General features: G+C 40.2%; 1 protein-coding gene across 2 annotated transcripts in view; it reads right to left on the reverse strand.

Moving 5' to 3' along the window:
- Window positions 1–16,070, reverse strand: part of KPNA4 (karyopherin subunit alpha 4) — a 42,077-nt gene that overhangs the window by 18,665 nt on the left and 7,342 nt on the right. For both annotated transcript variants that reach the window (XM_090056031.1, XM_090056032.1), the window contains exons 2-7: window positions 7,288–7,332; window positions 4,981–5,070; window positions 4,853–4,882; window positions 4,663–4,715; window positions 2,602–2,697; window positions 2,337–2,422 (exon numbers count right to left, since the gene is read on the reverse strand). In XM_090056031.1, the coding sequence (XP_089912157.1) occupies window positions 2,337–2,422; window positions 2,602–2,697; window positions 4,663–4,715; window positions 4,853–4,882; window positions 4,981–5,070; window positions 7,288–7,332 (400 nt within the window). The remainder of the gene's footprint in view (window positions 1–2,336; window positions 2,423–2,601; window positions 2,698–4,662; window positions 4,716–4,852; window positions 4,883–4,980; window positions 5,071–7,287; window positions 7,333–16,070) is intronic.

The raw sequence follows: 16,070 nt of genomic DNA on the forward strand, positions 1-16,070 counted from the left end.
TTAGAAGATACCACAATCGTCAATTCAATATTTGTTTTTGGTCCACTGAAAAGTTAGCTTTAATATGGGAAAAATAGGATGCTTAAAAATATCTTAATGCAGAGCAGATACCATTTCTATACCTCTGTTTGGAAGGGGATGTTAAAAATACTAATAAAAGCTACTTGTTCTTTAAAAGAGCAATCCAACTCCATTGAAGTTAACAGGATGTATATTCCATTGACTTCATTGGGCTTTGTCAGAACTACAAGAACAAAGCTTAGTGAATTTTGTAATCCACTACCATTGCAAAGCACACATTTTTTTTCTTTGTTAACAAATAAGTTGTATATTATTTTAAGGGCACATCTAGATGTGTCGGTATGGTGACGTTGTTACTGCACCGTGATTTAGTACTTTCTTTTGGTAATACGCATGGCGCATGGTTATTTTTAGCAGCTCCTTCGTGGTAGCGGCACACTATGCTGGGAGAGCACATAGCTATGGCGACACAGTTGCTCGTCACATGTAAATGCACCCTTAATGTAACAAAAATACAAATATTTAAAGATTTATGATTTTAATTGACCTGGCAATATTTTCCCTTTCAGTTTTGTCATTTGATACTTAGAATGAATCTACTACTTCTATGCAAATAGCTTTCCATTCCCACCCAGCATCTCTTTTGTCAGATCACAGTGGACCTCAAAAGGTTATTTCAAAAATTGTAAGACTTAAAAATCCTTTTTAAAACCAAATCCAGCAATAAATAGATGCTGTTGTCAAATGACTGCAAACTTACTACAATAAAAAGAAACATTTTTTCCTTGTTATCACAGGATAAGCCAATCAAAATAGTGAATTTAAATTACTCATGCTTGTGTCAAATTAGTCAAATGTGTCACTCAAACCAGATTGCTAAATTTTAGGCACAGTATTGTCACCCAAGTCAACTCTGTTTCGAACAGCCACTTAAGAATTCAGCTTCCAATGTAGAGTTTTCAAAGATTCCTTTAAGTTCTTGAAATTAGATCGTATCAAAAGTTGCCAGTTTATATTTGTACTTAGCACATTTAAAATTTGATCATACTGCTTCTGGCTAGTACAGTAAAAGTTCTGTTAACTGGCATCTTACAAGCCAGCATGTTCCACTAACCGGCATGCTGGCTTGTAAGAAAGTGAAACCAGAAAGTACCCACCATGGCACTTCTAGTTTCTCCAAGCCCCCACTGCTCGGGTCAAAGCAGCGTGCTCTGCCAAGCCCCCACAGCCCAAGGGCATAACAAGCTGCATGGGGCTGTGCAGGACCTGGCTTCCTGTCCCACAGGGCCCCGTGAGGGGCAGATGGATGACCCAGATGCAGCGTGAGAAGCAGCAGCCACGGCTGCTCAACTAACCGGCATATTTTGTGGGAACGGGGGATACTGGATGACACAGCTTTTACTGTAACAGTATTATGACATTCCATTCTGTTTTACCTGTATACTTTTCTGAATTTTTAAATAAAGAAAAGAAGTTTTTTTTATAAATAGTTGAGTAGGAGAAAATAGGAAGAGAATATAGGACTCTCGAGTTCAATTCAGTTACAAAACTTGCTTGACTATTTTAGTACTCCTAGGTTCAGACCTCAAAATACAGAAGCACCTTACTAAGTTCAATACTAGAAAAAGTTCTATTGAGCTTTACTCAAAAACTGATGTTCCAGTAGCATTTTGACCTAAGAAATATTTAGGGTATAGACTTGCATAACTCTCCCCTTTTATTCAGTGACTTAGGGGAAGTTCAATTCATTCCTAACTTTAGATTCCTAAACACATGAAGGACACATCTGGTCTTCAAATGTGGTCCTTCTATTGAATTCTAAAAGGTGATATCCTCTGGACTTAGTCTGCACCTTTTTCTCCCTCACATGTAGGTAATCCCTTCAAGGGAAAGTTAAAAAAAAAAAAAGTGTTTGAAGACTGGAAACCAGCAGATATTAACTCTGCTAAAACAGCGTGAGTTCCCACAAGAGATTACTCACCATCTGCAAACCCAACTGAATTTAAAATCTGAGAAAATGTAGAACAAAAGCAGGTGTGCGCTTCAATTGATGCTGCTTGCCAGAGAAGAGGTAGAACTTCTGGCAGGAGACTTCATGGGCAGGTCCTTCAGCGACGTGCCTGTGATTGACAATTCAGTTTCAACCATCCTGGCTATCGCATGAAAGGACCAACCCTATAATGTGGATTGGCGAACATGCTTGAGAGAAACAGGGGTGCGGATGCTCTTTAAAGTATTATTTGATCTTCATATTTTTGTAGATCTCAGTGTGCAAGTGAAATGCATTACTGATTATCAAAGACAAATTAACTTACTGGATTGAACTACGGCTTGTGTTTGTTCTGAGGTTCCAGATGCAATGTTTGTCAAAGCCCATGCAGCTTCAAACTGTAAAGAGGGACTACAAAAAAAAAAAAAAAGGAGTTTGTTTTACTGAACCATGCATTTTCCATCAGCATGTAACACGGCATCATAGCAGACACTTGTGAATTCTTACAGCAATAATTTAGCAAAGGATTAGCCTTTCCAAACTAGTTTTACAGCTAACGTTTTCATTTTTGAAAGAAAATATGTACTCACTTGTCATCTCTTTCAAGACAGTGCACCAAAATAGGTAATATTCCTGATTTTATTAAGTCATCAATTGGTGGATTGCGGTCACTGGAAAGAAGCTTTCTGTTTAGGAACAAAAAATAAAAACGAAGCTTGCAAGCAGAATCCCAGAGACCAAAATATGATTTATTTTTAGAAAATTAACACAGCTAGCAACTTAGTTACACTACTTCAGCCACCTCTTCATTTAACCTAAAATATCACTGGTAAGGGGAATAAGGGTTATAACTAATGCTAGAATCATGACAATGTCAAGGAAGTCAATGATCCATTTTCAAAGCATCTTCCTCTCACATGGAGCAGCACAGGGACATGAGGAGACAAGGATTTTCAGTCATGTTTTTGTTCATCTTATTCACTATGCACATAGTGTGTAGAGGATTGGGGCTCAGTTTAAGTGACACTACTTTAAGAGAACCACTGGTGACGAAAAAAGAGTACGGAGAGATTTAGAAGCAGATTCCTTTCCTCATTTTCTACCCCACTCCAAACTTTCTTGTGAGGGAGAGAGCTACTGGTTTGTCAAACACATCCTCTAAAGATTTGTTTTCCACTGCTGCTATAAGTACTGAATTGCTTTATGGGCCCCTGCCTGAGACAGTGCAAAATGAAATCTCCTTTCAACAGTTTAATAATGGCCAGTTAAGCATTATGAAGAGTGGAAAAATCAGTAACTGTAGGATATCCACTCTAACATAAGTGCAGAAGATGATATTTAGATTACCAAGTGAGCAAAAACGCTTCCTTTTCAGGAGAGTTGCAAATGGACACCCAATATGTTTAAAAATATACCCTAGTTCCTGCAAAAAACCTTCAGCATTCATTGCTGTTCAAGAGCAGAACAGAACAGTTTACGTTTACTGAAGAACTATAACAAGTCTTATTTCCACCGACAGCTCAAGACTCTCGCTCCAAGAATCAGACAACTTCAGTTTATTTTCTGCTACCGCTATTCAATTTTCTGCCCTTGCCACATATCTAGTTATGCATTTTGGGAAACTAGAGACAAGTTTCATCTCTACTTCTCCACCTACCCCTAAGTTCAATGTTTAGAGTGGCAGAACAGCAGGCAAGAAAAGCTGGTTACCTTTCACACCTTAGTTTAATAATAGTAACTCTGCTTTGAGGCTGTGTCAACACAAATACATTACATTGGTTTAACAATTGTTTTTTAACCAATTCAGTTTAAAGAAGAAAAGCTAACATGATTAATGCAAGCAAGACATGGTAATTTTGCTCCGCTGTACTGAGTGTGAAATTAAGGGTTTAGCTTTAGCTTGTCATTGGGCAAAAGTGGGCACATTCTGTTACCGAGAAGAAGACTGCTCAGGGACAAGTCTGTTTTACATAGCTGAAATTTGTTTGTTACTCATCAAGGATAGTTTTCAGTAATGTTTAAAGCCTCTCCAGAATGATGGTTGCTCACTACCTCAAAACACTTAAGCACAAAAGTTATGCATGTCCACAAATCTATTGAAAAGCGGACGTTTATTATTCAATTAGTGTAAAACACAGTGATTAAAGATTTTTAAGTGTCCAACAAACAATGAAATGCCCAGTGCTTTCAACACTGCTACTGTCAGTGAACATACTGGTAGAGTTTTGATTACATAAATGAGGGCAAAAAGTCTGTAAATGAATTTTCATACTTGACACATTAAAAAGGAAAGTTCAAGTTTATACCCATTTTCAGAATTTAAATTATGTCCACTAGCTATACACAAACACAACTGATAGCCCAACTTCACTCAACTTGCTCTGAAATGAGGACTTGTTTAATAGAAATCCTAAAACTCACAAGAATATAAACAAAATTCAACTTTACTGAAGTCTCAAGTTAGATCTGTTTGCTTTTACATAAAAAAAAATTCTAGCTATGACTATCACGATTTGAAGGTATTTCTGAAAGGAACTTAATTTAGTTAACTTGATCATTATTTGACATATCCAATGCACTTTAGCTAAAACTCATTTTCTTGGTTGAATATCATTACATGAATTGTAGGTCTGAGTAAACTGTGCTCTTACCTTGCAGCCTGCACTGCACTTAGCTGTACATCTTGGTTGTCACTTGAAGCATTCTGTAGTAAAATAAGTAAATTTAGAACTTGTGCATCTTACATTTGTCACTAGATCAAAAAGGCTCAGATTAAAAAAAAGGGGGGGGGGAAACCAGGAGAGGGAAAAAGGGTTCGGGTTGTTTGTTTGGTTTTTTTACCTGTACTATCGCCTCCAAGGATGTGTTTTGCTTAAAAAAAGAAACAGACAGAAAAGTTAGAAAGGCTTTTTACTAATTAACTTTTATATGTTTATATACACGAAAGAACACAAATGATTAATTCTTACCACTCTGAAATCACCATCTATATCAGAATCTTCACAGATATCTTCATGGGGTACATTTCTTCTCTTTAACAAGTGCTCATCTCTTTTGTTCTTTAAAGAAAAAATGTATTTGCTATGTTTAGAAGCTCGGCATTTTTGCAATGGCTAAGAAGATTTTTAAAGCATTGGTAAGAGTCATGGATGTTAATAACTCAGCATACAGGAATGTATTTTAGTAGTACAGACATTTACCTTTACCTTTCTGAAGAACAGTATAGTCATCTATTGATACACACCAGTAGCAATGAAGAATGTACTGTAGTGGCGCAATGATGACCCACAGATACCGATACCTATATTCCTTTACTCAGGCTGCTAAACTTTCTAAATTTTCCTGCTCGTCTCAGCAGTAACCACTGACAATTTTTTTTTAAATCTGAAAGACTCTAAAGTTTTGAAGGCAGACATTTTCAGCAGTTTCATTTCTATATGCATCTCACTTTGGATAGTTATACTGGAAGATTTCTTGTTTTGGCCCAAACTGTGCAAGTGAGACCATGTAAAAAGTCTCAAGTGAGACAAATTGAAGACTTCTCTCCCCATCACCAAAATCTTTATGGAACTTCCTCTGACCTCAGCCAGGTATCCCAAAATATGTTATGACGGAACTACAGAATCTCATGAAGCTTAAGGGCCTGAAGATTATGATGCAAGTGCTGAAGATAACAGGTTGGCAAATTAAAAGATCTCTTACAGAATAGTAAACATAGAAATAATGTGTATCTGATAAAACATGTCCAGATAAAAGCAAATGTGCTTTACTAAAAAAAAAAAAAAAAAAAATATCTATTACCCTATTGCCATAGTTTCTGTATCTTCAAAAAACTAATAAAAAGTATTTTTTGTGATGTCAAGTCCCTCCTTTCAAAATTCATAGGAAGTATTAAAAAAACCCTTTGCAATTTTTTTCCCATCACACACCAATTGCTCTAGACTTGCCTATACTAATTTTAATTATTTTAAGAATGATTGCTCAGCTCACTCTAGCAATTATTGCCATTCTTCTCTCCCCCACAGGGCTAACTTCTGGGTGTGCTTGACAATCTCCTGTAATGAGTTCGAAGCCTGCCAGTTTAGTCCACTGATCCCTCCTCTAGCAGTTGGCAGGTGAAAAGATAAGGCAACACACAATTTTTGTCACTATAAAGGTCACCCAACCCTGCTTTGCATGGTGGCTTTGTTCTGCTCAACTGGCTAAGATAAGTTAAGGTTTATGGCAATTAAGCCTTGCCTCTCAGTATGCTTTGGACTATGACTGATTGTTGAATTAGTGTCAGAATTAGTAGCCTTGACCCAATTTATTTGCACATAGTAAGGAAAACAGTTATTATTTGTATTTTACTGAGGATAGCTCATGGTAATATCGCTTCATTATTAGAAGCAAAGTTTACATAAAACCTAAGCAAAGTCCAGGATATAGAGCAAGGGTCAAATTCACTGGGCCCTACAGACTGAATCCTGACCCTGGGGTTTTTCATGGGCCATATGGGTGCTGCTTTGGCTTTAATTTGGAACCCAAAAAGTTAATGTTGCTGCTACTTGCCCCCTCCCTCCTTTTCCCTTGCCACTGATATCCGTCACCAGCAGCAACTGAAGATACCAATTTAAGCAGCAGCAGAAAAAGGGAGGAGAGGTGAGAAACATTAACTCCCCAGGTTTCAAAGCCAGGCCAAACAGTAGGGATTAACTTCACTGCCACAGGGACTCTGGCAACCACAGCAATAAACCCCATAGGCTGAATCCAGCCTTTGAGAGCAAGTGGTCCAGCCTGTGAGCAGCCCTTCGGGTCGGAGCCAGTCCATGGGATGTCTGACATCTCTAATACAGAGAGTAGTTTTTCAACACCACACATGCTGAAGGATTTCTTAGACATCAGATAACCGGATGGGGCAATTGGTACGTGTTCATTAAGCTAATCTGAGCCAAGCAACAAATAAAATAATAATATATGGGCTGATTATCAATGAGACAATTATTTGGATCACAGAAGTTTGCATAACTAGTTGAAATAAAACTTCTTCAACTAGTTTACAGGAATACAACTTAGGTGAAGTTCTTAGATTCTGACTTGGTAACATCTACCTTTCAAAAGCTTCCTTTGCACTGAAAGAGTCCAAATGTCTGCACAAATTTTATAAAAAGAAGGATTGGCAGCATCTTTCACAAAGATCTACAAAAGAATATGCACTGTGATCATACAGATATTGGTAACTCAAAATTCTGAGACATCAAATTATTTTTCAAAGGAGCAATGTTAACTGATCTCACCTTTCTTAACTCCACAACAACTTCATTTCGTTGTCTTCTCATTGTCTGAAAAGTTGAAGACAGAACAATTAAATAATGTTCCAAATCTGGACCTAGTGACCATTATGGTTTTTCCTATATTTAAGACTTTAATTAAACCATTTTTCTTTCAACTGAGGCCATCAAAATCGGATTTTTTTATATAAAAAAAATAAAGTCAGTTAGGAAACTAATTAGGAACTAATTCCTTTACTATAAACCAGTTTTGGTCAATGAAATGCTTATTAAATGAACATGTATCCAAGTACAGGTCCTTTCCTTATTTTAATCATTGAAAAGGTTAACCTGCCTTTAATTGTTGGCCTCCCTTTAATTGTTAATAATATTTAACAATTATTTTGTTGTCTCTGCTCTCATTCATAACACTCACGACACAAATTGGCAACATGTCCTGAGTTTGGGTAACTGAACACTTCAAATAATTAACTCTTTATTCTACTATTTAAGAACATGCTAACAGATGTCTACAATGTAAAATAAAGGGGGGGGAAATCAAATGGGGAGGGCACAACACAGAAATAAATCAATGATATACTTAACACAGGACCATGGGAACAAGCAAGTTGTTTTATATCACATAACATGGCAACAATAAAAAAACTATTCCAAATATTATTACAAACTAGTGAGGAGCAGTCATTTCGCAGATATTGTTTCAACTGCATTATTTGCCAGACCAAACACACTTGCTCTCTGGCCCAATTAATCTAATGATCTGCAAAGCTCTACCACTTTCACAAAACAGCTTGGTCTGCAGATCAGGTCACTCACCTGGGGTAGAGGAAGATGGGGGTTGGGGGAGGGAAATACACTGAATCCCCTGAAGAATAAGAAATTAAACCCTGGCCACCTATATTCCACTTGCAAGCTCTAACCACAAGGCTATCCTAGAAAAACAGTGACATTGTCACCATCTCTTCTAGCCACGTTCTGACAGAAAAATAGGAGCCTTGTTTGGTTTCTAAAATAAAGGGGGTAAGTAAGATCAATCTTAAGATCTTGAGCCCCTGTCCCCTACTGGAGCCCTTGGGCAGCTTACCAATACTGGTTATTGAAACCCATTCTAAAGGCATCTAATTCCCCCCAGGCATTTTAAAGGGTATATAACTGAATCAACAGCCTACTTATTTTGCCCTGGTGCCCAGGACTCAGTGTCACAAACCAGAAGGCCTCTTGTGGATCTTGCCCTTAAAGCTGAACAAACTATTGCAGCAGACTAATGCAATGGAAGTAAAGTTACTCTGCTTGCATTCAAATCATATAAGGCACATCTAAACATATGCTTTACTGCAGAGCTGACTAATTAGCTCCACAGTAAAGCATCACTGTCTACATGTGGGTTGATATTAGTAAACTAAAACTCTGCCATAAGATAATATTGTTGGGGACAGTACAGAGTCATTTACCACGCTGAAATGGATGTACAGAGGCTGACCGCAGATGTAAATTACATCTGGTCAGCCCGGCCAGCTAGGGGCCTACTCTGCTGCCCTGGCTCAAACTGTTATCCCGGGTACACATATAGATGCTGCACCTGGGAACAGTTTAGTCCAGCTTGAATTGGTCCACAGTTTACTGCTTCGTATTAACTACATGGGTACATGCACCAATGAAGTTTAACTTCCTTGTATGAACCATAATTAGAGCATCTGATAATTGCTCTTAAACTCACTTGAATTCATGACTGGTATGCTTAGTTTTTTGATTCTCAACCTTAAGATTTCAGTGTTAGTGCTTCCCCCATGTGTATGGATTACGATGCAGCTTGTTATCACACAGTAAAACTCACCAATACTTTGATTTATTGCACACTGCTTCACAATGAATGAGGCAGTAAGGTAATATTTAATCTTTTCTATGAATCTCCGCTCACTGCACAAACTGTGCAAAACACTTAAGATTTCTTCACTTGCCACTTCACATCAGAAGAACTCAAAATGAAAAGAGATCTTCTAGGTCAGTGTGATCCTGCTATCTTAGACAACTGTCACATAATCCTTTGCACACACCAAATCAAGCTCCAGAATATCAAACTATCGTCTTAAAGAATCTATTCCTCATCTAGATTGTGAAAATAGTATTCAATCCAAATTCAAAGGAATAAGTATGCAGCTTTCCCCACTAGTCTCCAATCTGCATTCAGTTTCATAGATTTCATAGACATTAGGGCTGGAAGGCACCTTGCGAGATCATTGGGTCCAGCCCCCTGCCCAAGGAACAGAATGTCAGCTAGGGTCAGATCACCCCAGCAAAATAAGCATCCAAGAATTTCTTAAAAGGTATCTAGAGTAGGTGTTTGCACCATTTCTGGGGGAAGTCTATTCCAGACTCTAGAGACTAGGACTGTAAAGAAGTTTTTCCTTATGTCCAGTCTAAAACAGTCTTCTAGAAGTTTGTGACCAGTAGACCTGGTCTTCCCTTGGGGAGCACAGGTGAATAGATGTTCTCCCAGTTCCTGATGCACACCCCGTATACACTTACAGAGTGCCACCAAGTCACCCCTGAGCCTTCACTTCTCCAAGACGAAGAGTCCCAATAAGGCAATGTAACAGATGCCAGAATCCATGCAGTTTGTGCATGCAACTTTAAAACTATTTCTTATTTAAGTGCTTCACTCTATAATCTTAATGCTTAAGCACCAATAAAGTCATTATGAAAAAAGATTTTCTACAAACAAACCCACTTCATAATCTAATTCTACTAATTAGATACAGCTAGAAATGTTCTCTCCTGAATGAAACACACTCAGCTGAAGCACATCCTTCAGATGCCCTGGTCTAAATACATGCTTTTGTACACAGAAGCACTTGTACAAGTTCTATCATTCAATATAAAAGCTACCTACTGTGGCAGGTTTCTCAGTCAGTTCTGCTGTAACCTAGTATTGCTATTAGAATGGCAGATATATTAATAACTGTGGTTAAATTACTGCACAAAGTTTAGACAGAAGAAACCTAACAAGCAACAAAATAAAAGCATATTTCATATATCTGAAATATGTCTCGAGTGTTGTGCTACAACTGGAGTGTTGTAGCAGTTACGGTACAGGAATTATGTAAGAAGCCAGCTTTGTAATTTTGATAGTAATTTGGGTATCTTTCATACAGCAGAAATGTACTTAAATAGAATAATATGACTATAAAGTTATAGCAGTTGAGACAAATTTGAAGCCGCTACAGATGCTAAAAATACTCAACTCTGATGCCTGACTTGACTTCAAGTTCAGAAAGCAACCACTATACATTCCATCTGCAAGACAGTAAGAGCAATTTTTTCTGTAATGAGATTTTAATTTGTTAAAAGAATCTTGTTTTAATATTAAATTAGAATGAGAAAATTAAAGAAAACACAATTTTAATAAGAGGTTTGAATGAAGAAATGGTGGTAGACTTGTGTAGAGTAAGCTGACAATTTCAAGAAAGATAAAAGAAAGCTCAGAGGGAAGGAATTGCTAAAAGAAAGACTTCTGCAAACCAGCAATATAACCAGGAAGAAGCTTAAAGACTAGGACTTGAAATTTGAATTTGACAAAATTAAATTTTAATCTGTATTCCTGAAGAGGAATATTTGTTTTACAAGAACCTAATTTTTCCTGGAAGACTTAAACAAGACACATAATATGGAAAGTGCTCTCAACTGTTATAGAACAAGCTTCCTTTGACAAAGTGAAGTGTGAGATAAGGGGAGGGGCGGGGGAAAGAGGGAAAAGAGGTATCACTAATCTCCTTCTCATTCAAAGACAATTTAATAGGGAATGTTCCTCTAACTGCCAACATGCAAATAAAAGTGCCGCCCCACCCCCTTTGTCCTCTAGAAAGGGAAATCCTTCCAGCTTAACACAAGGTAGGGATGTGAAAGGTTAAATGATTAATCCTTTAACTGGTATGCTCAGTGATAACAGGTTAGTTTACAGTTTATCCTTCAGCTTGGGGTGGGTGCCCCAGCAGGACTCAGAAGGCACCAGGACAGGCAGAAGGGAGGGCGGGGAAGGAAGAACCAGATGGTGGGGAGAGGGATGTAGGAGGGACAAGGGAGACTAGTACCCATAGCTTAAGAGGAAAACGGCTAGCAGCTTAATGACCTGGGATCCAGGTTTTCCATTTCCCATGGAAAAACGGAAAAAAAGTGAATTTCCCCCTTTACGCAAGAAAAGGGGCAGACTGCTTGTTGCAAAACCTGAAAAATCTGCATGTTTCTCCCTTAAAATGATCAATCTGCAGGCTGGCAGAGTTCCAGCCTGCAAGAGGTTGGGGGGAACCGGAGAAGGGCAGTCAGGCCAGAGGCACCACGTGCACGTACATGCACATAGCTGCCAGGCAGCCTGGAGAGCAGCTCCCTCAGGTAAGTCTGGCAGGGGCGGGGGTTTGAGGCTGACACAGGGAGGGAGGGAGTTAGGCAGGGCTGGGGCTGCTGTCCACTCGGGCAGCACCTGGGTCCCAGGGCCAGAATGTGCAGCCATAAGGCTCCAGTGGGGAACAGGACAGGGCCACAGGCAGCTTGTCCAGGGAGGGGATTGGGGCCCAGCTCCCCGCTGTTGCACACACTCCCGAGTGCCCCCAGATCTATGTGCGTGCTGCCCACTGCAGGATCGGTCTCCCTGCCCTGCTGCCCTCCCCTGGGGCCTCCACAGCCCAGTAGGCAGAACCTAGCGCAAAAGGACAGAGTGGGACCACGCAGGGAAGCTCCTTGCTGCGACTGCAAGAACTGCAGCAGCAGTGGCATGGGGTTGTGCCCCTCATGGCTGCTGGGTAGGCAGGGGACACCTCACTAGGGCAGCACAGAGCTCACAGTAGCAAGAAACTTCCCTGCCCGGCCCCACTCTGCCCTGCCATGCTGGGTGCCAGAATCTGCTACTCTGCAGCAGCAGCCACCACCTCCCATGGGCAGCAGCCAGGGCTCAGGTGCTATTGCAGGGGGCCAAGGGCTCAGACCCAGGTCCTTGGCCTTGTAACCCTGGCAGCTGGGGTAAAAGGGCTGAGAGCCCTGGACATGCATTCTGTGAATGAAGGGGGCAGGGGGAGCTCTGATCTTCCATGATAAAATCCCACAACCAAATACCAAGATTTACAGGTATTTAGAATTTATTATAGTGATTGAGGCACTGATAGGCTTCCAAACTGCTTTAAAATTGTAAATGTATCAATAAAACATTGTATTCAACTTACAGGCAGGCAGGCATAGTGGCTTTTTATTTTAATCATGGATTTTGGGCTTGGGTTATTAAAGAAATTGCGATTTTATTTAAAATCAAAGAAAACCAGGATCCTTGCTAATTACTCATCAATTAAATGCGTAACTGCTCCTTTACAGGCTTCACTTAGATTGTGTTGTCTGGCTGGGCTTGCCTCCTCCACCCCTTCCCCCAGTCAAAGGGCTCTAGGAGTAGCTCCCAGCAGTTGCAGTGTTGTAGGTTAATCGTTTAACCTATAATTAGAGGAGGTTAAACAAATATTTTAAAAACAATATTTATATCCCTAACACAAGGCTCATAATAAAACAAGCAAGATCATACCTGATGCATTTCAAACATTCATTTTACTCTATTGAACAAACCATGTTTGGATTAAATGATGTTTTAGTTGGGGCAGGAGAATGAAAGTAATTTTATTAAAAGCTGGAAGAACAACAAAAAGCTATTTTATGCCTGGGGACAAGACACAAAACAGAGTAAAGGACACAGGTCACCACAAGCAAAATTAAAAAACTGTAACAGCTTCCTAACATACCAAAGGCCACAACATAAGATCCTATGTAACACAGCTGCAGCACCCAGGACAGCTGGACTAGAGGCACAATCCATTAGTACATTAAGTCCTACAATAAAAAGTACCAGTCACAGGAACAGCAAATAAGACACACATTTAGAAAGCTTTAAACAAAATATTAAAAACAATGTCAGGATTTATACTTAAGTTAATAAAGTAACTGAAAATCTAGTAGTATAAAATCTAACTTATACACATGGCATTCCTCAGGGTTAATTTTTTTTTAAAGCAATGCACAATTTAAGAGGCCAACAGTCACAAAAACATTTAGAATTTTGTAAATAGGCACATATAATTGAAATAAGCCATCTCCATGTATAACTAAGCTCAGTAGCACTATGAAATAAAAACGTTTTCTTTTTCATGCAATTCAAATTGTGGTGGTGAGGGGAAATCACAACTGCCTAGCACCTATGGGAAATAAAACAAGAGCAAAGTGGCAAGTCTGTAAATTCAGAGCATCTGAGACTATAATTTTATAGGACAAAAATGACTGGTAAATAAATGTATAGAAACAACAGCTGAAACCAATTTGATTTGAGAAAAAGATAAGAACTTGACTGATCACTGAGTTATATATGTTTTTCATCCACGTGTGACTGGTGCAGATCATCACAAACATGTTAAAATACTGAAATTACAACTAATCAGTTATAAGTTTAACAGAACAGGCTCAACAGTTATGAATCAAAATAAATGTGATATCTGTTTAGACAGCCTATACATTTACAGAGTTTTGCATGGAATCCCCTAGACATTGAGCAATAATACTGCCACTACTGTGACCTTCTCTAGCCCAGGGGTGGACAATTATTTCAGCTTGAGGGCTGCTTACCAAGTTTTGGTGAACTGTTGAGGGCTGCTAGGATAGCAAACCCCACTGTCTGCCCTGAGGGGCCCAGGCAGTCGCTGCCAGCACAGAGCCGATGCCAGAGCTGTACAGCCCAGCGCAGCTGTTTGCACTGTACCCACTGCTTGCTGCAGCTGCCCAGAGCCCGGACTGGCTACAAACAGCTGCACCGGCTCATCACCTCTGTGCTGGGAGCAGGGGAGAGACTGGGGCTGCGCTGCCTCAGGCCCCTTCTCCACCGCCTGCCCAGGGGTGCACCTGCATGTGCCGGCGTGGAGCTGATGCTGGAGCCTGGCACAGCTGTTTGAAGCCTCCTAGCTGCAGCCGGCCCTGGCTCTGGGGAGCTGCTGCCAGCCGGAATCCCGGGCTCCTCCCAGCAGGTGGCTGGGATGCTGCAAGCCCTGCTGGGAACAGCCCGGATTCCGCTGCTGGCAGCAGCTACCCACAGCTGGAGCTGGCCATGTTGTGCCAAGCAAAATGGCCTTGTGTGCCACACTCGGCACACATGTCAGGGGGTGTCGACCCATTTTAGCCTGTATTGTTAAATTGTGATACTAACAAGCTACCAGATGACAGTCTTCTGCTTTAGCACTTTTCAAGCTATGGCTTTTGAACACACCTAGCTCACCACTCCAATACCTACCAACCAAATCCTTTCTTGCTTGCAGCTGCACTCATGCACCTAATATCACAGTCTTTTTCTCTGTCTATATTACTTCTGTTGAAGAGCCAAGATAAGCCAGAGATCTTTGCCAGAATTTAGCACAAAAGAATCTAACTTCAGAAAATACCAGCTTCCAAACACCAAAAGAATATAAAAGCCATCCCTTACATTCCCTACCAATCTGTCTGCTCCTTGGCTGCACCAAAGGATCAGAGCCTGAAAGGTTGGTCTTCATTTGGAAGCAAAAATGTAATTTATTTCCAGAGGTATTCTGTATAGTCTAGCTTCTTAGTAAGCAACTGTTAAACATGTCAAGAGGCACTAATTTGCCTCATGATTCTTAACACACTGTTCCAGATCCACTGTTCACCTGCCTAGCCACCCCTGGCATCTAGCACACCTCTGCCTACACTCTTTTCAGCTTGCATGCACTCTTAAGTTGGCATCACAGTCCTCCAGAAACACACCATTCAAACAATGCTTTACTGTCCTCTTGGGCCCTGAACACCAGTATTCGGAAGGCAAATCATTTATCTATGAGTAAACAAAGAAAATCACAATTAGTACTTGCACTGATATCTCCCAAGGCAGAAAATATGAGCAACACAAAACCACATTACTTGTATTCAGCTAGCATATACATGATCCAGGCACTGGTGCTGAACAAATTAAGAGGTTCTCCTTCAAAGAACCCAAGAATGATGGTATTGGCCTACTGGATGGGATATCCAGCTCCCAGTCTGCAAAATGAACTGCCTGTAAGCAGACAACCACATTCATTTGGTCACACAAATCCAGAAATGAGGGAAATATCAAGCCTTATTCTAGACTGGGGTAGCCAACTTGTAGCATGCATACCACAAGCGGTACAGGCAGCCCATGTACTGGCATGTAGCAAACTGGGGAAGGAACAGCAGCAGCAGTCAGGACAGGAAGTAGAAAGTAGAGATGATCAGGTAAGTGAAGGGGATCAGAGGGCACTCAGGGAGGGTGCAGGGCTAATCTGTGGTATGCCCATCAAAAAGGAAGGGAAGCACCAGAACAAAAAGTCTTACTGTAATCTTATTAGTAGTAGGGTTGATAAGCTGATCAACTGACTGCCTATTATTTGACCATGATCAAAAATTGTCAGATTTTCCATGAAGCCAAGAAAGCCCTTGTGTAGGTGGTAGCCTACATTTTTATTGCATTATAGACCCCTCCACACATTACAGCTATTTTACAATCAATAGGTTAATTCTGCAGCTAAACTGAGACCAGCTATACATGCAAAATACCTTATCGCATCATAAAAAGGTCCAACCAGCTACAAAGTTAGACATGAAAGCTACATACTAACTTTATAGCTCATAGTTACCCAACTTTAAGTTGCATGTGTAAGCAGCTCCCAGCCACTGAGTGCCTACCATGCTCCCCAGAGCTGACGGGACTTACAGCCCATCTGTGCCCAGCATGTGCAAGACCC

This window comes from Crocodylus siamensis, chromosome 6 (genome assembly GCF_052110815.1).
Source record: "Crocodylus siamensis isolate JL-2025a chromosome 6, ASM5211081v1, whole genome shotgun sequence".
In the NCBI taxonomy this organism is placed as follows: Eukaryota; Metazoa; Chordata; order Crocodylia; family Crocodylidae; genus Crocodylus; species Crocodylus siamensis.